We start from the raw sequence: 22,165 nt of genomic DNA, 5'->3' as shown, positions 1-22,165 counted from the left end.
TTACTTTGACTTGAATGGCTGAGGCATTTCCCAATGTTTCATTTAATAGTAGTGGAGACCTATTATTTTCAGCAGAGAGACTGCTCAATAACGTTGTTTTAAAAATCATTACATTTATACCAGTCAGCTGAGCTGACAAGTGGCTGACCCTCCTGAACACGAATCTGTATTTTAATGCACGATGATAAGACACTCAGATCAGAGATCCCTCTTCACACCTGTGAGGTAAGGATGAAGAATGGTCCCAAATCTTTTGAAGGGAAGATTGTGTTTTCCCATAATTAACGTCCCAGATCTAAGTGAGCGTGTGCAGCCGTGGCTGCACTGGAATGGTTTGTGGATAATTATGGGTCTCAACTTACGTGTGTTCTCATTCAATGAGAACTGAAGGAAACAAAGTAAAGAGAAGAGCTTTGAAATCACGAGGAGAATGAAAATGGAAAGGCTTTTATTTTCCTTTTTTTATTATAAATAAGAGGCGGCCATTTGGCTCATCAAGTCTTTGCTGGCAGTCAGAGCAATCCCAACCCCCACCCACGTATTTTCTGATAGCCAATTCTCTCCCGCATGCCCAACAGCTTCATTCTAAATCTCCTTCCATATACTGTACCTACCCTTGGGATAACTTACAATCACTGATTAACCTCCCCCCATGTATTTGGGACACCTGGATAAAAAACAAATAGTCACGGGGGAGCATGCAAACTCCACACAGATTGCATGGTATCGAGCCCTGGTACTGGAGCTGAGAGGCAGCGCCACTCTGTTGCTCTTCAATCAAAGGAGTTGGTAATCTGAAGGAATAATGTCAGGGGCCCTAATGTTGCAGTAAGGATAATGGTCAGCTGTCCATGCTCACTATTATTAAGAAATAAGCTGGGTTGTAATCATTCCAGGACAATTAAAAATCTCTTGGAAATTGGTGTCAAAGTTGCTCTGATTCTGAAGCAAATGAACTGAACTGGTATCATACTAAGTGTTCAGCACTTGAGCATATGGCAGAGGCAAAGTCCTAGCCCTCAAATAATCTGTAAATAGCTCAGAAAAAGTTAATATTTTTCCATTCAAACATATTAAATCATGATGACATGTTAAATCTTAGTTGCTCTGTGGCATGTTTTTTATTAGAGTGAGTCTAATTATTTTAGACCTTCATGATTGTTGGCAATACATCAACATTTTTTAAAAAATCCATTTATCTCTCTTGTAATATCATCTTTTTAATTTTGCTTTTGGTACATCATTTGGGATTGAACTAAATATTCTAATTCAATGTAGTCCTCTCTGTTTCTGGGTGTTATTTAAAAGACATGTGGACAGGTACGGTACATCGACAAAAAAGACTCGGGGCTGTGGGGTAAACACAATCAAACGAGAATAAATTATATGGGTGTCTTGGTCAGCATGGACCATTTGGGCCAAAGGGCCTGTTTCTGGTGACTATGACTCTACGATACTACATACAAAACCGTTTCTCACCTCTAAGCATTTTATTACCATCTCACATCAGCCTTCCTTTGTTCCTACTTGTCCTTTACTTGAAATGGGTTTACTTAAAGCGGTGGTTGCTAAGTTCTTAAAGTAATAAGGCATCATGAGGAAAAGGCACAAGAATGGAGCTGAGAGGGATAATAAATTAGACATGATGGGATGGCAGAGCAGACGTAAAGGGCCAAATGGCCTAATTCTGCTCCTACATCTTGTGGTCTTGTCCTGGTCTGCTTAATTAATGAAATTAGCTACTGCTTTCCTTCCTTAGGATCCACATCCTTCGTAGTAACACAGGGATGTTTTGACTCCCTAATAGCCACAAAACATTAACTATCTCTGAGCAACACTACATATTGCACTCTTCTCAATACTAACAGTACCGGAGCCTTAGCTCCCACTCCACTGTTTTCAGGATGGGTTATTACCCTGCAACAATCAGGCTCCAGAACTGCTGTGGATAACTTCACTCACCTCAACACTGAACTCATTCAACAACCTACTGACTCATTTTCAGGGATCTACAGCTCATGATCTTGGTATTTTTTTTATTTGCACGGTTTGTCTTTTTTGCATAGTGGTTGTTCGTCAGTTTCTGTTTATGTATATTTTTCCATAAATCCAATTGTGTTTCTTCATTTTCCTGTCATACACGCAAGAAAGTGAATTTTAAGTTAGTTTATGATAAAGCACAATATATACATACTTCGATAATAAATTTTACTTTAACTTTGCGATAAGCAACAAGCCCCATTTTTTCACTACAGATTCCAAAACTGAATCATTGAATTTAAAGACTCATACCATGTGTATCCCTGGATGATTCAACATTGAGGAAGGTAAACTACAAGGGTTCCTGCTCTACGTTTTGGTGAACCAGGGAATATTGGGAAGTTGCAACCAAGTCACTGAGCCAGGGCAATGAAAGCAATCCAGGGTTCCAATTCTTGATTACTCTACTCTCTCTACACCCATGACTGTGTGGCTAGGCTCATTTCAAGCACTATCTATAAATTCGTCAATGATACAACTGTTGTCAGCAGAGTCACAGCAGATGGTGATGAGGAGGTGTACAGAAGTGAGATAGATCAGCTGTTGAGTGGTGTCACAACTACTACCTTGGACTCCATGTCAGGAAGACCAAGGAATTGATTATGGACTTCAGGAAGGGGAAAATCAAAGGAACACACACCAGTCCTCATCGAAGGGTCAGCAGTGGAAAAGGTGAACATTTTCATGTTCCTGGGAGTTAATGTCTCTGAAGATCTATCCTGGGCCCAATATACTGATGCAGTTACAAAGAAGGCACACCAAAGGCTATATTTCACGAGGAGTTAGAGGAGATTTGGATGCCACTGAAGACTAGCGTATTGTTACAGATGTACCGTAGAGAGCATTCTTAACTCATTGCATCAGCATTTGCTATGGAGGTGCCTTTCACAGGATCCGCAAAAGCAGCAGAGAATTGTAAACTCAGCCAGCTCCACCATGGACACTAGCCCCCCACCCTCCCACGACCAAGGAAATCTTCAAAGGCCGATGCATCAGAAAGGCATCCAACATCCCTCACCACCCAGGACATGCCCCTTCTCAGTGCTACCTTCAGACAGGATGTACAGGAGCCTGAAGACACACATTCAATGTTTTAGGAAGAGTTCCTTCCCTCCATCATCAGTCCATGAACCCATGAATATTACCTCACTATTGGCTCTTTATTGCACTACTTATTTTTTATATATTTCTTATTGTAACTTACAGTATTTTTTTAAAGTTTTGGACTGTACTGCTGCCGCAAAATAACAAATTTCACATTTGTCGGTGATACTAAACCGGATTCTTGATTGCTCTGAAATGAGCACTGCTAATTCTACATACTTGCATATCAACCACGAATGTGATTGATGTTGTCTTGTGAGATTCTTCGCATTCAAATCTAGGTGATATGATACAAGTCTTAATGAATTTGAATTTCATGTGTTATTGAACACTTGGGTAATATACAGGGGAGCCTCATTCCCCCAAGGTGTGCTGGTGCCTTGGGAAGGAACAGTTCGACACAATGACTGGGTAGTAATTCAAAATCAGGTTTAACATCACTGGCATGTGTCATGAAATATGTTGTTTTGTTGCAACAGGTCATTGCAATACATAATTTTGAAATCTATATTACAATAAGAAATATAATATAAATAATCAACTAGTGCAGAAAAAGAAAAAAAAGTGAGGTAGTGTGCTCAATGTTTATTAAGAAATCTGATGGTGGGGGGGAAGAAGCTGTTCCTAAAAGACTGAGTGTATGTCTTCAGGCTCTGACTTGATGGTAGCAATGAGAAGAGGGCATGTCCTGGGTGGTTGGGGTCTTAATAATGGATGCCATCTCTTTCAGGCATCGCCTTTTGAAGATGTCCTTGATACTGGGGAGGCTAATGCCCATAATGGACCTGGCTCAGTGTGAAACTTTCTGCAGCTTTTTTTCAATCCTGTACAGTGTCCCCTCTGGTTAGAATGCTTTCCACAGTACATCTATAGAAATTTGCAAGAGTCTTTGGTGACCTCCCATGTCTCCTCAAACTCCTATTGTAATATAGCCATGGTTGTGCCTTCTTTGTAATTGCATCAATATGCTGGGCCCAGGATAGATCTTCAGAGATGTTGACACCCAGGAACATGAAACTGCTCACCCCTTCCACTGCTGATCTCTCAATGAGGACTGGTGTGTGTTCCCTCGACTTCCTCTTCCTCAAGTCCCACAATTAATTCCTTCGTCTTACTGATATTGAGAGCAAGGTTGTTGTTGCGATACCACTCCACCAATTCCTGTACGCCTCCTGTCACCAGAGTAACTGCCGTTGCAGCATAGGTTGGAGCATCACTGAATTTAACTATGCACATACTATTGAACTCATCAGTTCCACTCTTTAACAGGTTGACCAACTAGCTGTCAAGTTGCATGACCTATTATAGTTGAACTGATATTCACGTCGAAGCCAAGGAATTCTGCCAGTTTACTCGAGGTCTCCATGTTGCTTTCCTCATTCTCACTGTGCATAAGTACAAGCCCCTGGGAACAAACATTCTGATGAAGCTTTGTCTGAACCTAAGCGACAGGTTAAACCAAACAGACACACGGCCATTTCTCACTCTTTTGCCATCTATTGGGATGTTGCCCAATGCAGAAAATTGGGACTAGCTGGGTAGGCACACCGGCCAGCATGGACTGGTTTGGCTAAAGGGCCTGTAACTGTACTGGTTTATTCTATGACTTTGTGTGTATTGCCATATTGCCATTTGCACTATGACATTAGTGCATTTCATTGCTAGTTCAACAAACACCAGGAACGGAGTTTTTCTCTTAATGGTCATCCTGGATATTTGCCACTCTAAACATCCTTTTCTGCTTTCTTGTTTGATCCTCTGGTTGACTTCTATGATTTATCTCCCTTAATTTGTTGTATTTTTCCTCCTATCATTCTCCTCTTCATGTCTATACCTTCCGACTGCAGTCACAGCCAGATGTGTCCCACAGCTATTAGCTGTCCAACAGCTATTGATACACTGCACGCTGTTGTTTGACGTAAAACTTAATTGTAATTGTTAGAAATTAACTGAGCACTCTCCAAATCAATAGCACCATTGTGCATTGAGTCAGCTTTCATAAGGTAAGCTTTCAAGCAAATTGTTTACTTAAAGCATTTGAAACTAGTAACAGATGGAGTGCCAGACATAATGGACATCTTAGTAATAACTTCTTTCATGAATGTCCAATTAAACAATGAAAATACAAATACAAAAAGAATCATTATATTTAAATTCACCCATACATGTGTAAACAGAATACATTGTGCAGTATGGTTGCAAACCAAGTTTGTCTTATTATTCTTATCGTGTAGCCTTTGAATTTGAGTGCAAAATCAAGTCCTTTCTTGCCTTTGCTTAAAAGTATCCACCAATTGACCAAAGCATACAGGATTTGCATAATCCAATATTTATGGAATTGGTTCAACTAAATCAGAGCAGTGTGGTCCAGTTTACTACTTTGACTAAATATCATTGTGTTTGAACATTCCTCGAGCAGGTAAATCTGAGAGTAGAAGTAGCTTATGGGCATTATATAAAACCTAAAGAAAGTGTATGACCATGTGGATTAATTCATTTGGATACCGCGAGCAAGTTTGTATGACAGGATTAGAAGGTGTTACTTGACTGGGACAAAGGAAAACAGATTTGGGGCTTCAAGCTGTTTGTTTAGTCTTTTACTACATCCCATTTAAAATCTTGTCTGACCAGTCTTTGCATTCTTTACATACATTGATGAATATAAATATCAATTGTCCTTTACAGATATATAAGCATCGCAGCCTGCTTTGTCGGTGACTGCATTTAATTCAAGCACATACTGTAGCCCCTTTCAAATCTAAGGTGCCGGCCTGTGTAATCTTCCTTCTTTCCTAAAACAAATGTGGTCTGGAGTTAACTGAAACGCACTTTTCATTAAAATCCATTGAAAACATTTCCAGTGGAGTTACTGTTTGGATGTGAGATCCTGACTGACGTGAACTCTCTCTGAAGCCCCATTCACACTGCAGCTGTGCATTCTGGCTTGCTCTGGTTTCTCAGCTGCTGAACATTAAACATGCAACCTCAAAATGGTGCGAGTTTACTAGCTTGCTTGTTATTAAGCTCTTAAAAAACTTTCCCCAAATGTGTACAAGTTCTAAAGCTGGCACCTCACTGAGATTAGATCACAGTTCAGAACCCCTCACTGCAAGATATTGAGCTCCTCTTTCAGGATCAGAATCAGATTTATTATTATTGACATACATAGTGAATTTCATTGTTTTACCACATTAGTACAGTGCAATACATAAAGTAACTATAACTTACAAGATATATAGAATGTGTGTGTATATATAATGTGAAGTTCAAAAAGAGAGCAAAAATTGAGGTAGTGTTCATGGGTTCACTGAGCATTCAATAACCTGATGGTGTGGTGGTGGAGGGGAAGAAGCTGTTTTTACATATTGAGTGTGTGCCTTTGGGCTCCAGTACCTCTTCACTGATGGCTGGAACAAGAAGAGGGCATGTCTTCGATGATGACGGTCCTTCATAATGGATGCTGCTCTTTGAGACACTGCCTTTTGAAGATGATCTTGCTGGTGTTTATCTTGGCTGATCAACGTCAGAGTACTAAGACCTGAAATCATTAGAAGAATTATTTTACCAAAGTATCAATAAAAGCTGGAAAAGTCATTTTGCTCTGACTTAGTCTGCCTAGCCCACATCCTCAAACTCCAACTGTATTCCTGAACTTCTTGGGGAAGTGTCCTGTGATTCCAAGCAATTGCTGGAAATCCATATTTAACTCTGATTAGCTGCAAATTGCCTGAGCCACAATTTTGTTTCATTTGGCCTTATTGTTTCCCCTATCAGTGGACTGCTATTTGATGGCATCAGATACAACGTTTACTGTAACTAGGGGAGGTCTGTTCATACAAATTAGATCCAACTGAGTTCATTCAGAGCAAAGCAGCATGAAGTGGAGTGTCTATATATATATATATAAAACACAGTGGCCAGTTTTTTTAGGTATACCTGTACACCTCATTAATGCAAATCCAGTCGTGTGGCTGCAACTGAATGCATAAAAGCATGCAGACATGGTCAAGAGGTTCAGTTGTTGTTCAGACCACACATCAGAATGAGGAAGAAATGTGATCTAAGTGACATTGACCGTGGAATGATTAATGGTGCCAGATGGGGGTGGTTTGAGTTTCTCGAAAATTGTTCTGGAATTTTCATGTAAAACAGTCTCCGGAGTTTAAAGAGAATGGTGTGAGAAACAGAAAACATCCAGTGAACAGTAGTTCTGTGGGCAAAAGTGCTCTTTTAATGAGATTGGTCAGAGGAGACTCTGACCAATTTGAACCAGACTGGTTCAAACTGAAACGAAGGTGACAGTAGCTCGAATAACCACGCATTACAAGAGTTGTGCAGAAGAGCATCTCTGAATGCACAACACATCAAACCTCGAATGGATAGGCTACAGCAGCAGAAGACCACGAACCATGAACCCAGTGGCCACTCTATTAGGTCCATAACAAAATGGCCACTGAGTGTGATGTGAGTGAGGACCATCATTGGTCAGAGTTAATCATGAATACTGTATCCTAGCTGTCTAGATATGCAAGCCTGGGCAATACAATCTGGAGAGCAAGCTGGTGCCCATACCACAAGCTCCGCTTCTCCATGCATCTGATGAACCCATAGGAACAACAGAGACCGATACAGTTTGATACCGGCAGCTTCACAGGACTTGCCAGTCAACATTGAACTCAATGTAGGACTGCCTTAGGAACTCCAGCTCCGGATTTTTCCCTTGGTTTACTCCCGAAGTGCTCCCCATGAGTAGGAACAGCCGCAGGCTCTGGAGGTTTGAGATCAGAGTTTTCCATCTCCTAGATGAGCTGTCAACCTCATCTAATGAGCCCCATCTACCTGAAGCAACTGGTTTTAAGGCACTACTAACCCGCCTTTGCACCTTCTCCTGCCAGTAGAAATGGTTCTGCTGGGCTTAGTAGCTTAGCCACATGTGAAGGTCAGGAGCTGGACTTGGTTGTCAGAGGCTATTTGAGGTGCATGCCATTGGGAGCATTTAATAGGGTCGTGGGAGTTTGTTCCCCATTACCACCCCCAGCTATAACAAACATAAGGAACCGAGCAACACACACAAAATACTGGAGGAACTCAGCAGGCCAGGCAACATCTAGGGAAAAGAGTATAGTCAACGTTTTGGGCTGAGACCCTTCAACAGGACTGGAGAAAAAAAATGAGGTGCCAGAGTTAGAAGGTGGGGGAGGGGAGGAAGAAACACAAGGTGATAGGTGAAACAGCAGGTAGGGCTGAGGTAAAGAGCTGGGAAGTTGATTGGTAAAAGAGATACAGGGCAGAAGGGGGAATCTAAAGAGTGTATAATTCTGACTTGGTATACAGGGCACAATTTCCAAATCTGTAGGTGACACTAAATTTTGTAATATTGTAAAATTTAAGGGAAACATTAATAGACTTCCAGGAGATATTGAGAGACAGGTACAAATGAATTTTTAACGTCAAGATATAGGAAGAGTTATGATAGGAAGAATGAGAAGAGGCAATATTAGCTAGAGTGCACAATTCTAAAAGGAGAACTAGACCAGAACGATCTGGGAATATATATGGGCAAAATCCCATTAACATTGGAAGGAGAGGTTGGGAAAATGTTTAAACAAGCACACGGGATCAATACAGCCAATGGCCCAAACTCTGAGGTACTGTATGCAGTTCTGGGTACCACAGTTCAGGATGTATGTAAAAGATCTGGGGATGGTGCAGAAGGGATTTACAATTATAATTCCATAGATGAGGACATCACCACTAGGAGCAGACTGGAGGTGTAGTTCTTGAATCAGAGGAGGGTACAAGGAGATCTGATAAAGGAATTTAAAATCATAAAATAGCAAGGGAGAGATTGCAGCCAGTATTCAGAAGTTGGGTAGTTAAAGAACTGGGGTCATAAAATGAAGCCAATTGACCAAAATTACATAATGAATAACTTGGAGGTAGTCTGTTTCTGGATAGCACTGAAAATGGAGCTAGACAGGTGTCTGAAAGGAAAGAATTGGCAGGGCTGCGGAGAGCGGGCTGGATTGGAGATGGATCAGACACCATAGGTAGAATGGTCTCCTGTTGTAATGATTCTGCGATCAGTTGGAATCAGATCTAATGAGCTGAATCAATTCCAAATTGGAGCAATTGAGAACACTGAACCAAATCAAAGGGGCTTGGTCAGTCTAAACAGAGCTGCTGAGCTGAATCAGTCTGACATTTTTCAACCAGAAGAACACCTCATTAAAATGTTGCAATGGATCTTTCACATCCACCTGTGACAACCTAGGTTTAACATCTCAAGGTACTCATAACAGAGAAGAGGGCTTTTGGCCCACAATGTTGTGCCAAACCAATTAAATTAGGAATCAAATGCCCAACCAATCCAATCCCTTCAGCCTACATAATGTCCATATCCTTCCAGATCCTGCACATACATGTGCCTGTCTCAGAGGTTTTTGAATGCCCCAATGGTATTTGTGTTCACCAGCATGCACAGCAGCATATTCCAGATGCACTCCACCCCCTGTGTAAAAAAATACTTGCCTATCATGTGATAGGGACACCTCTGGCAAAATTCCTCAATCCTGCACTAAAGTCCTGACTGTTTTACACTCGAGTTTCTGGAATGATTAGCATTGACATCTTCCCAACATATATGAAAAAGTCCAAGTTTGTTGTTATTTCAACTGTATTCATGTATACTGCCAAATGAAACAATGTTCCTCTGGACCACGGTGCACAACACAGTACATATACTTGTACTCACACACAACACATGAAGTAATATTACTACAAATAAATTAGTAAGGTGCATTTATTTACAACACAAAGAAAAAAGTAAACAGTATAATGCTACTGGCATTTCATATGCCGTGAAACCTTGGTGATGGCAGGAAATTCAGTAGTCTCATGGCCTGGGACAAGAAACTGTTTCCCGTCCTAACAGTTCTTGTCCTAATGCTCTGGTACCTCCTGCCTGATGGTAGGGGTCAACGCGATTGTTGGGTGGAAGGGAGGCACCATTGGCAACACTAAGGCCTAAAAAAACACATCTTGTATGTCAATGCTGTTCTAATGTTTACCCAGTGTCACCAGGACACACCATTAGACCATTATACTGTGTGGCATCTTGCCATCCACAGCAACACTCTATCTGCTGGGAAATTCAGCCAGTCAAGTAGATTTATTTTATATTTCATAAATAACCTTTATCCATAATTGTATATACAAGAAAGAAACAGTGCAAAATAAACACACCATAGCTCAGGTGGAGACCCTCCATTTGGACTGAAAGATAGAGGGAAGATAGCCAGTGAGGGAAGAGGTGGAGCCTTCCACTCTCTCCTCGCACATCTGCCTATCATCCCTCCACACCTAAGTCCACCTATGGCCTACCAGCTTTTGCTCCAGCTCTTCCCTCCACCATTTTATACAGGTTATTTACCTCACCCCTTTAGAACGGATGAAGAGTTAAGTCTATAGACTGGGGTTGCTGAACCTATGGCACAGAGGGCTGTGGAGGCGAAGTCATTGGGTATATTTGTCACAAGCGTTGATAGGTTCTTGATTAGTGAAGGTGTCAAAAGTTACGGGAGAAGGGAGGAATGGCGGAGGAGACTCGACGGGCCACATGGCCTAATTCTGTTCCTATGTCTTGCGGTCTGTCAATCGAGATGAAAAGTCTCAACTGTTGCCCATCCAGCTAAGTTCCCCCAGCACCTTCCGTTTTGTGCCAGATGGGGGAATCTGCAGGCTCCTGTGCCTCTTGCTCTTCACAATTGATTACTGCATTCCCTATTTTTCAAAGGGGGTGACATTTCATTGGCCGGGAGACAGATACACTGCACGGAAAATGTCCCCCATCCCGCAGCAGACGTTAAAACGGATTCTAATGGTGTTCTATCAAAGAAAATCGTTGTTTTCCTTGATATCATAACCGCATCAGAATCTTGTTCCTTCGGGTGTCATTCACGCCAGCTCAATTGTAAGGCAAATCGCAGTTCTCGTGACTGTTTGCTTGTTATTGCTGTCTGAGGATCAAAGTTAGCTGGAGCCACAAACCAGCGAGCTGATGATTGGTGGGCTAAGAAGTTGTAGTTACTCTTAAGTGTCTCCAGCAACTTGGAAAGAGCAGGGCCCATGCAATTGACTTTGAGAGTTCAGTCAATCCCTTTGCAATCAATTTGAAATGCTATTCACACGTTGCTTTTTTTAATTCTGACAAGTCGTAAATTGCAAAGCACTCTGCTCTGCTTTGCCCGTTGTCACGGTAATGATTTTAAAATCTTAAGGTTCAAACCCACATCATTGCTCAACATGCTGCCGAAGGAGCAATGGGAAGGTTGGCAGCTGATGGCACTTCATACTTACAACGTTCTCAAGCTGGCCATCCTGTTTAACTGTCCCGTGGCAGCATTAAACTTGAGAAATTGTGAGTGATTCCTCGAACTTTCAAACTAAATCACTCTTGATTAGCAACTGCAAGATACATTTGAAACCAGTTCCATAAAAGTTTGCAACAATCCACCAGCAGGTCGAGCAGCATCCGTGAGGAGAAAAGAATAGTCGACGTTTCGAGCCGAACCTCTGCGTCTCAATCCTGATGTCGGGGTTCCACCCGAATCGTCGACGATTTATGTCATCTCACAGATGCCGCTGGAACCGCTGAGTTTCGGTGCTCCGGATTCCGCAAACCCTTATACCTCCCAATCAGGTCGAATTAATCCGACTTCTTCCTTTAGTCGGGAGCGTTATAACTCACTCCGTAATGACTTGCTTGATTACAGTATGCACTACAGTGTAACATTCGATGGTATCTCAGAACAGTCAGATCTTCTCGGCGTGCAGAGAGCGGGGGCACAGAGACGGTTCTCATTGGTGGAGAGTGCGAAAACTAGAGAAGGGATGGATATGATTGGTCAAAGAAGCAAAAGCAACGCGAGGGTTTTTTAAAAATATATGTAGTGGATGGTTAGCATCTGGAATGCAGGTTGGAAAGGAGTGATCGAAGTTCTCCCAGTTATAGGGCTCATAGGGGAACTGGATATACTGTACTCCCAAAAAAGCTATGGGGGCTGGATTGGGAACGCTGTACAGTATTTCTCCAGCGAAGACGGGCCGCATGGTCTCCTTTCGCGCTATAACCTTTCTGTAATCCCGCTAGAAGAGTAACTGGTGCTGGTCTGGGTTGATTTGCTCTGTGTTACGTCCTAAGCAAGTTTATCAAACGTTAGGCCTTCCAATCGTATTGACTTTGTGGAGACACTTATTGTCATGCTAAGAGGCAAAAATGCTAGCTGTTTCCCTTGTTAGCACTTGTCACGTCTCCGATCTCTATCTGTCAGGGAATTTTAGTACATAAAGAATCTCTGTCCCCACCCGCCCCACGCCCCAACTCCCGCGACGGGGCTGCGTTTCCCCGGGCTGGTGGGAATGCTGGAATTGTTCCGCAAAATAAAAGGAAGCATTTGTTTTCCGAAGCTACATGGGAGAGCTGGAACATCAGTCGGAACCCAGTTCACTCAGGAAACTCTTCATTAGCGCTTCGCACACGTGGACGCCAGATGCATCCACCGAGAAGGGACTGGGCAGATTTTAAGTAATAACCTTCCTTTGTTTTCTGACGTTGTTCTGAAGATAGACTGGCCGTAGCCTTCGAGGATGCCCCCGTCTTCCAGCCCTGGAAAACAGCGACGATTCTTTTGAATTTTCTGAACGGGAACAAAACTAAAATAAAAACGAACAGCGCAGATCAATTAAAGCCAGGGAAGAAGATGGATAATGTTAATTAATCTACATTTTAAATTGTAATTATGTCATCCCACGAGACCGGGAAACAGATCAAATTAACAATTAAAATATGATTCAATCTTCGACAATATGAAATAAAGATTCATCAACTTGCGCTTCTTCCGAGTGGAGCTTTCGAAACGGGATGGGTGGGTTTCAGTGCGAGTGTGGGCACTGCATTTAGTAGCAGTAAATTTTATTGACTACCTTCACGGGAAGTGGCTCAATATTCAGGTGAAATGCTTGCTCCTGTCAACTATCGCAAACCAAACGTCGCAGCTCTGATATTACCTGGGAAACTCCTCCCCGCTTTTCCGACTTGCACTTTCTCACAATTAGCAGAGAGAAACTTTTTTTCCTCCCTGCTTTTCAACCGGTCCTTTTCGCCACCATCAGCAACCCCTCAAATCCACCCCCCCCCAACCATCGATTTCAGAATCAAAGGCTCCCAAGCATTCCTGGACAGGGAAGCTCATTATTTAAAAACATTATTTTTGGTTGAAAGTCTGCAGGGAATATCTTCCATTATCCATTCGTCATCTGCGCTAATTAAGTTTCTACATGAACTTAGGTAAAAAAAAATCTGTTAGAAATTAACACTGTGCAATCTTCCAGGTTTGATCACCAAGTTACAATGGGCAGCTTTCAAAACCTACATATGGCCTTCCTTCTAAGGAATTGATTAAGTGAGTCCGGATGAAATTCAAATCCTTCGATTTGACCTTTGCCTGGCCTGAGAGGTTGCAATTCGCATAACAATTTCCTTTTGTTCTTTGTTGCAGTTATTAATCCAACATGAGCTTCGAATTAATCAGGGTGATGCGTTGTTACATTTCTAATTCACAGCCCTACTGTTTGTGTCTTTTTTAATTAAGGCAGAATGATAGCATGCTGATGTTGGCTTCTTTGCTCATCACAGAGGGAAAGGCTAAATGGGCAGGATGAGATTAGTCCAAGGTTCCACTTAATTGTTTTCTGCTTCCTTTTAAATAAAGGCTGTGAGTGAACATGCTAATTCCAGGCTGTGGCAGATCGAGCAGCGAGCGCAGTCACTGTAGTTCAGTAACATCCTCTAATGGCTTTGGAGGTCAGTGCATTTCGAGGCCTCAGTCGTTTATTAAAAAAACCCTCTCCCTCCCCCCCCCCCCCCATCACGCTACCTCTTTATTTTACCATCCCCCAGTGGTGCTGTTTGATGTGATAAAAGAGAAAAATGTTGTCTAACACTCTAAAGGCTGGTTAATTTGCGTTAACCAGATGAAAACAAATGCACTACATCATATTTCATTAGCAACCCTGTTTAGCTGTCCTTCATTACTAAGTACTTCCAAGCCTCAATCTGTGGAAGACGTGTGATTAGGCCAGAAATAATGCTACTTTCCACGTTCATTGTATTGTAAATTACCTTTCAGGTCCACTACTCTATCAGGAGTCAGGGTACAGGATTCGGTGCTGATACATTTTTGACTACTCTGTATACATAAGTAGAACTGAGATCATTATGTGGTCCTGTATTTGAGTAATTTTTATTTAAGATGTCAAACAATAGGCTGTTGATTGGAGGGACAAGAACAGAACAATAAACTTCTGTGCCACATAATAGACCACCATTTGCAAGCTCTGCTTTAGAAGGGCCCTCCTTATTGTTTTTTGTACAAAAATGAATCTTGGGAGGAGGAATATTTTGCTGAGGTATGTCATTATTTTGCAAATTTCTATTATCTCATCATGTTGTCTTCATTGTAAATTGCAGCTAATTAGGAACCTAGTTAGAGCACGGGCTTTGAGCCTGCCTTTTTGAAAGGAACACACAGATTACCACACTACAAGAGAGGAAGGAGTAGAAAAAGGAGATTAATCTGGTTACCTTGGCAACCCTCGCTTCCATCTGTGAAGAACAATACATTTTTGTTTCCTTGGCTCAGTTCAAATCTGTTTTGTTTAGAAAAAAACGTGGCCTCTACAACAATGCTGAATTCTGTCTGCCGGGTTTACCGGGTGCAATTTCACTGCAAGTTAGGCTCTGGAGGGAATGGGAAGATGAAAGAAAATAGCCTGAGCGCTGTCAAAGGTCGTGACCTTGCTGCACAAAGCTAGCAGTTTTTTTACTCCCAAATCCCTTCTGAAAGAAAAGCTCTTAATGAAATAATATACTGTGGATTTGGACACCTTGTAGTCTTTATTAAAAGCAAGAGTCCTATATTTTGATGTGCCTCATTAAGGTTGAAACCTTTACAGTAGGATTATTTTAAATATGACGACTAACTTTCATTTTAAACTAAAGACACGCTTCATTCAGTGTCTGAATCTCCAGGACTTGCCAGTCCACTGACTGACTTGCGTTGAAAGTAACTTTTCATGGTTCGATTTTAGTTTTTTTTAACCAACTTTTTATCCTTGCTTCGCCGTTTCTCTCGCCATCTGAAGCCCAACAAATATTCCTTGACAGGCTGTCTAGGTGGCCTTAACCATCTCGTTTCCAGACTGCAATCCACCCCAGAACATGTGGGAGACATGCGGAGGAGTCACGACGCCAGATGGCACGGGATATTTCGATTAGATTGTTGTGCTGTGCATAACGGGTTTAATCGAAGGGATCAACCTAATTGCATTGTCAGTGAAATAAGGATGGATTCGTTTCCATTCGTATTTTGTTTTAAGAACTGCATGCAAAAAAAAGTACAAATTTACTTTCCATTAATACCTTTACACTTGCAGCCACAAATGGGCATCGCACATACACAGCTGGGGAAACTCAATGAAACCATTGTCTGCCCTTCCTCCTACCTGCCCTGGGTGAGGTGTCTCCCCCCCCCCCCCCACCACCACCACCACCCCCAGTGCCGCCTAAATGCAGAGGAAAGAGTTTATCTTGGTATTCGGCCGAGTTCCTGTTATTTTTTCTCGCGATCGAATTTAAATACAATAAGTCAGTGTGCGTAGCCTTTCCACCGCTGAATTTAAGATTTGAGTCGCTTTGGTCTGTTAAGTTTGTCAATCACTGGTCCCCGTGAATGTATAGAACCGATAGAGCCAGTAATAGGTATATTAACATTTCATTTTACCTGCGGTAGGGAATGAGAGTTTCCAGAGTGTAATACTAACCCGAACAATCTCTCAGCTGTAAAACAAATAAAATCTGTGTTCTATATGTAGCAGAGTTAAAGGTCCCAGGAACGGTTTAAACGTCTGATTGTTTCCACTGTTGTAGATTTACTGGGAAAATGTTAAATGTACTTTAGTCTTAACATACAGAGTGCGTGAGCTGGATAATATAAGTGCATGCACGTGTATATATGTTGAGTGAGCTTGTGTATATGTGTGCTAGTGGGTATGTGCGCGCGCTTGTGCAGATTTATTTACTTTTTGGTATTTGAGTTGCCTTGGAGAATGCCGTCAAAGCACAATGAAAGCTTTTATCTGTGTTGGCAATGGTAACCGTAGCCCCACTGACCAAGAATGGTCAATATTTGTCGAATCCTTCCCTGTAATTGGAAAAGATTCCACTTATGCACTTTGTAATGGCTGGTTCGACTAATGGAGCACAAACGAAAAAGGAAGGAATGTTTTAATAAATATTTTCCTGATAAACATGCGGCAGAGGGTATACAAGGGATGACTGCTGATCATCAAGATGCAAACTGGAAGTCTTGTCTGACTGCTGCCACAACTGGGCTGGGGCAATTGACTGCGGTTTTGGCCTGTGGTCTCAAGACCCTTAATGTTACCCAGCTGCAAGGCAAAAAGTCTGGGTTTTATTTTTAGTGCGCACTGTGCCAGCATGGACATGGGTTATAGAGACTGTTTAAGCATTGTCTACTTCACTTCCCAGAATAGACCAGTTAATCATTTTGGCTTTAAAGGGAATTTCCTCACGGAATTCTCTGCAGAAAATCTAATCAACTGACCTGCAGAATCCAACAATAAAAGGCCTTTTATTTTGGGCGGGCTATATACTGTAGCCTTTTGTGCGGCGTGAACCCTCCCAGTAGGAGTGGATAGTTGGGTCTGTGTGTTGTGTGTTATGTGTACAGCTTTGTATAGACTTCTAACCAGATGCTGAAGTGCATTGGCTAGTTTAGTCTCAGTGTGTATATCATCTATGTCAGGTCCCATTACCTGATTACCTCAGTCCCCAATCAGACTGGATCTAGATAAATTCCGATATTATGGCTATTCCACGCTGCTAGCTTTTTAAAAAGTGGGACTTCTCCCTTGTTATCTTCCTCGTACTTGCAGCCCAGTTGGTCAGAAGAGATTAAAGAGACTCAGGACTTGGGGCTCGCTGTGGTTCTATGTTTCCTCTCGCCTTCGCCGCACAGTTAACTGTTAAATCTTGGCTCAGGGACTCCTCACGTTTCCATGGAGGTCGGGTTTAAACTTGATCTGATGACTTAAAAAAATCTTACCAGTAAATTTTCACCATTCTGGTGAACCTAGTCCTCCCAAGAAATAACAGAGAGACCGATCGGGTGAGTGACATGTTGTTTACAGGTTTCCTAGACGGGGCCTCTGCTGTATTTCATATGTCAAAGTTGCCCTTTCTTCCCTCTAACAATGCTCGATTGTTTTTGCGGAGAATATAGGTTCCAAACGCAAGAGAATGCGGTGCTATATTTTTGCTGCCAAATTCCTATCTCTTGTTTTTCTTTGCAAAGCGCTCACAAAGAAGCCATAACTTACCATCAATTGCGAGCTTTTTTTGATGCCACAAAGCTCCTCTGTTGCTTGGCAAATAAGCATTTTTGGACAATGAAGAGGCAGCCATCCAGCGAGCTCGTCTGTCACGGTGGCAGTGGCGAGCAGGGAAAGTGGCTGAATCGAGCGGCAGTCTGATCATGTCGGGACCCGCGGCAGTTAAAGTCCACGAGACGGCTTTTTCTTTAAGACATTCCGGCGACTCTTAATTTTTTTTTGTTGTTTGTTGTGTTTCCTTGCCTTTTTTGTTGTTTGTTAACAGGGATTTCAGACGCAGCATCAGTTGCATCAGCGGTATGCAAAGATTGATAGATTTAGTTTGAAACAATTGTTGGTACTTGTTTTGACAGAGGCAAGTTCCCGCATTCAGCATGCTCAGCGGTCCCGGATTGCCTCAGGAATTCAAAAGGTGAGTTAAGCTCGAGAGAAGCGAAGTAACTTTTCTGAAGGGATGACCTCTCTCCTTTCTCTCTCGGTAATTTCGAGTATTTCAAATGTTTAATGGAAGCAGAAACGAAAGTTAACGACGTGTTGAATTTCTTTATTGTAACATTCCAAGCTGCCGGATTTTGAGATGTATGTATTTTGCTGTTTTGTTTTTGTAATCATTGAGTTGTAAGCATTGCAATGCAAAATGAGTCCAGTCGGCCCATTGAGGGCGTGCCGGCGCTTTGAAAGAACTAGCCAAAACTCCTGTCTCATTTGCCTGCGTTCCCGCATTTGTTTTAAGATTAGTTCAAGGCAGACTTTATTTTCAGTGTTATTGGTGGTTGCTTAAGCGATTTCAGCTCCGATGGGAAATGGAGCGCCTCAATGCACTTAAACTTGCCACTATGTTGATAGTGAAGGGCCGGCGGTGAATGACCATGTCCCGTTTTACAAGGAAATAGAACCAGGCTCCCAAGAACTCGATTGCCCGTGAGACCCCCTCGGTGCTGTCACGTGACTTGAGATTGGGCCAATGTTGCCACACCGTATTTGAGGAGTTAATGTTGGTCAGAATGCCTCAAAGCCCAAAGAAAGTTCTTCATCTTCCTGTGTGTTTCCTAATGTACTATTGATAATTGATGGCAGTATGACATTAAGGACTTTGTTCTTGTCTTCTTGTGGACAGGAAGCCGTTCTGGCAGCCTCAGCTCTGAGGCAAAGGGAGCACAAAGATTGCTTTGGTTTGTCTCAGGGAGAACGGCGCAGGATGGGTGATGGGTTATATTATGATAAAGAAGGATTTTATTTTCTCCCTTCAGGCCCTTGTTTAACCTAATATAATTACACATACATCTGCAGTGTTTTCCCCCCAAGTTGCCCGTGGCTCCTTTTGGCAAGAGCGGGCTTTTGAGAAACAATTTGCTTCATTTCATCTCACTTTGAAGCTTCGGCTGAAACGACGAGAAATAGTTCACTTCTGTGATTTAAAAAAAACAACTAAACCCGAAATGATCGCGTGTCACGATTTGTAAATTTAGAGATTCAACGATCCTCCCCTCCACAAGAAAACTTGATTAAACTGCTTCCCAAAACTGATGTAGATGCACCGAGTGGAATGGGCAAAATTGTGTTTAAAATCTTCTTTTTGTTGAATGCGGATATTGCAAACCTAAAACTTAACACTACAGAGTAGCAACAGTTTTCTTTACACCTACAAAAAAACACTCAATTTTTTTATTGGCCAGGACTGAAACAAACGTTTCTATTATGTTAAAGTAAAATAAACAAATTGGAATGGCGATTTGCAGCTCTCCTTGTAGGCTGCCCCCCAGTAACAGAATTATTGGCATGCGCTCGGCGCGTTTGGAGAACAACAGTTTATTCAGCTGGACTGTCACTGAATTTTAATTCATACAGATTGTAACAAAGATGAAATGAACTACTGAGTGTCAAAATCTTCGGTCTACCCTTTGAACGATCAAATGCTGCTTAGAATTACCACTGTTTTTAAGTACGCACAACTGAATGGAGAATGAAGCATTTCCACTGTTGTATTCAGAGCAGTTAGCTATAGGACAAGTGTCAGGGATATAGATGCAGTGACAATTGCAAGGAGAGAGTGATTAATAATAATATAATTCCAGCACGCACATCTCAAAGCAGGAACTTCAACCAAATATTTGCAAAAATAGTGCGAAATTATTAAACTCGAGGAATTGACTGCTATTTAACTCTTTAGGTATTGAATGTCTTCTGGGATTTTAAGCTTGTGGATAGTTTTTTGTATAGGACAATCAGATACAATACTGTGTGTATACGTTATACATATTCAAGCGTTAGCACTGTCGAAGAGGATGGAAATAAAGTTAAGCTCCCAGGGAAGCAATGGGATGTTAACCTGATGTATGCGGAGCGCCTTCCATTACTGGAAGCTAGACATCTGAGCGCGGGGATGATTGTCCGAATCTTGTGGTACACCTGATAGGAGCTAAATTACCAAAGGCAGACAAGATTCATGTAATGTTCAATAGGGAAAGTTTTTTTGTTGGCTCTATGAAGCTGAGTCTGGGGTGCATCGAGCTGACACATTCTATAAAGTGGTGGGAAAGTACTGTCAGCGGACGCTTGACTGTAGACCGGTGCCTGTGCGTAAACTTTTTCTCCTGGTCCGCGATGAATGTTCAGGATGTCTCGGTCTCGGAACAGGCAAAGCGTAAAGACAGGGTGATCCCGAAGCAAACTGAGCGCACGAGTCATCATTACCGGTTCGGCTTGGGCTCCGCAGCCCACCACGGTGGAAGGGTGGGGAGAGAGGGATTGCAACAATATTGAAGCGGGTGAGAGATGGTGGGGAGAGTAGCAGGTGGCTCCGGACATAATATTGGGAAAGAGTCTTAACAATGCCCAACTTTCTGCAGTTATTCCTGATTGATTTTTCTTACTAAATATTTTTGATATATTTATTACTGAATTACAAAACTGCCTTTATCCATGCCAAATGGTATGATAAAAGACCGAATTTTAAGCATCTTTTTTAAAAAAAAAGTTGCTCCTTTTAATTTTGCATCTTGTAAGTTAATTATTCCAGTGGTGCTGTTCTAACGAAGGTTGACACAATCGATACAAAATACTGGAGGAGCTCAGCAGGTCAGGCAGCATCAATGTACAGTCGACGTTTCGGCCGAGCTCATCCAGCATTTTGCGTGTGTTGCTTGGATTTCCAGCGTCTGCAGATTTCCTCCTGTTTGTGATTGACATAATCGAGAACGGGCAACTACCCCATTCAGGAGCCGAGTTAAATGCTACTGGGAGGGACATGACATCTGAAATTCATCGCTTCCGCCTCTCCAGCCCATCCTCCCCCACCTCCCACATTAAAGAGATATTCATCCGATTTTCACACGCATTCGGTTTAAACGATAGACTGCTATTAAAGCTCCTCTTCCCCATCCTCTCTGGTGTCTGGAGCGTTTACCTTGCGATTCAGTTGTTACAGTTTCTTAAATGTACCCCACCTTAATTTTTTCTCTCCTCTGATCTTAGCGCATGTTCCCCTCATTCTTCTACGCTCTTTTCTTTTCCTAACCATTCTCCTACCCGTACTTTTCCCTTAAGCCCCCCCTTCCTGCTTTCTTGGCTCCTTTCTCACAGTACTTGTCATTTCCCCCCTCTGTTTCAGAAGTAGTTGTCTGCTTTTAGCTTCACATCTTCAGATTGCCCACTCAATTATACACAAAACAACCTTTACTTCTGTGAAATGTATGATGCCAGCAAAATCAGAATCTGAATCTGAATCAGGTTCAGCATCACTGGCAGACCTCGTGAGATTTGCTGCCTTTGCAACACGTTAAAATCACTATAAATTACATTATTATAAGGAGTGCAAAAAGAGAGACAAAAGATAGTGAGGTAGTGTGCATGGGTTGTTTCATTGTCCATTTAGAAATCTGATAGCGGGGAGGGGAAGAAGCTGTCCCTAATCTGTTGAGTGTGTTCGCATTCAGGCTCCTGTACCTCCTCCGTGAAGGCAGCAATGAGACGAGGCAGTATGGTTAGCACAATGCTGTACAGTACTAGTGACCTGGATTCAATTCCCACTGCTGTCTGTCAGGAGTTTGTACATTCTCTCTGTGACTGCATGGGTTTCCTCTGGGTGCTCCTGTTTCCTCCCACAGTCCAAAGATGTACTGGTTGGTAGGTTGATTCGTTGTTGTAAATAGTCCCATGGTAGGCTAGGGTTAAATCAGGGGTTGCTAGGTGACGCGGCTTGAAGGGCTGGAAGGGCCTATTCAGCATTGTATCTCAATAAATAAATAAGTCAATAAATCAATCAATAAGAGGGCATGTCCTGGGCAGAATATGCCCTGAGGTCATATGAGGGCATATTCATCTGGGGGAGTGCATTACAATCACCTGAACCATGAGCTTCCTCACTCTAGTACACACACACACACACACACACACACACACAGACAACACTATCAAGGGCTCTGACAAGTGATGAAGGGTGGAAATGTTGGCTGATTTTGCCCTCTCGAAGCCAAATGCTGCACCTTTACTGATCTCACCATCAGGAATGCATAACTTTATACCACTAGGAATTACCAATTCAACAGTG

At 42.2% G+C, this 22,165-nt stretch overlaps 1 protein-coding gene across 4 annotated transcripts in view; it reads left to right on the top strand.

The window, feature by feature from the left end:
- The window catches only part of sox5 (SRY-box transcription factor 5), a 394,349-nt gene that overhangs the window by 106,571 nt on the left and 265,613 nt on the right, over positions 1-22,165 (top strand). The window contains exons 1-2 of one of the 4 annotated variants that reach the window (XM_072241130.1): positions 17,363-17,393; positions 17,970-18,028. The exons of 2 other annotated variants lie outside the window; for them this stretch is intronic. In XM_072241130.1, coding sequence (XP_072097231.1) covers positions 17,991-18,028 — 38 coding nt within the window. In that variant the 5' untranslated portion in view covers positions 17,363-17,393; positions 17,970-17,990. Of the gene's footprint in view, positions 1-17,362; positions 17,394-17,948; positions 18,029-22,165 lie in introns of those variants that run through there. One more of the 4 variants, XM_072241131.1, reaches the window with a different exon arrangement.

The sequence above is a fragment of the Mobula birostris genome, chromosome 23 (assembly GCF_030028105.1).
Source record: "Mobula birostris isolate sMobBir1 chromosome 23, sMobBir1.hap1, whole genome shotgun sequence".
NCBI classification, from domain to species: Eukaryota; Metazoa; Chordata; class Chondrichthyes; order Myliobatiformes; family Myliobatidae; genus Mobula; species Mobula birostris.
Note: the sequence above shows the minus strand (reverse complement) of the source record. Positions and strands in the feature narration are given on the sequence as shown.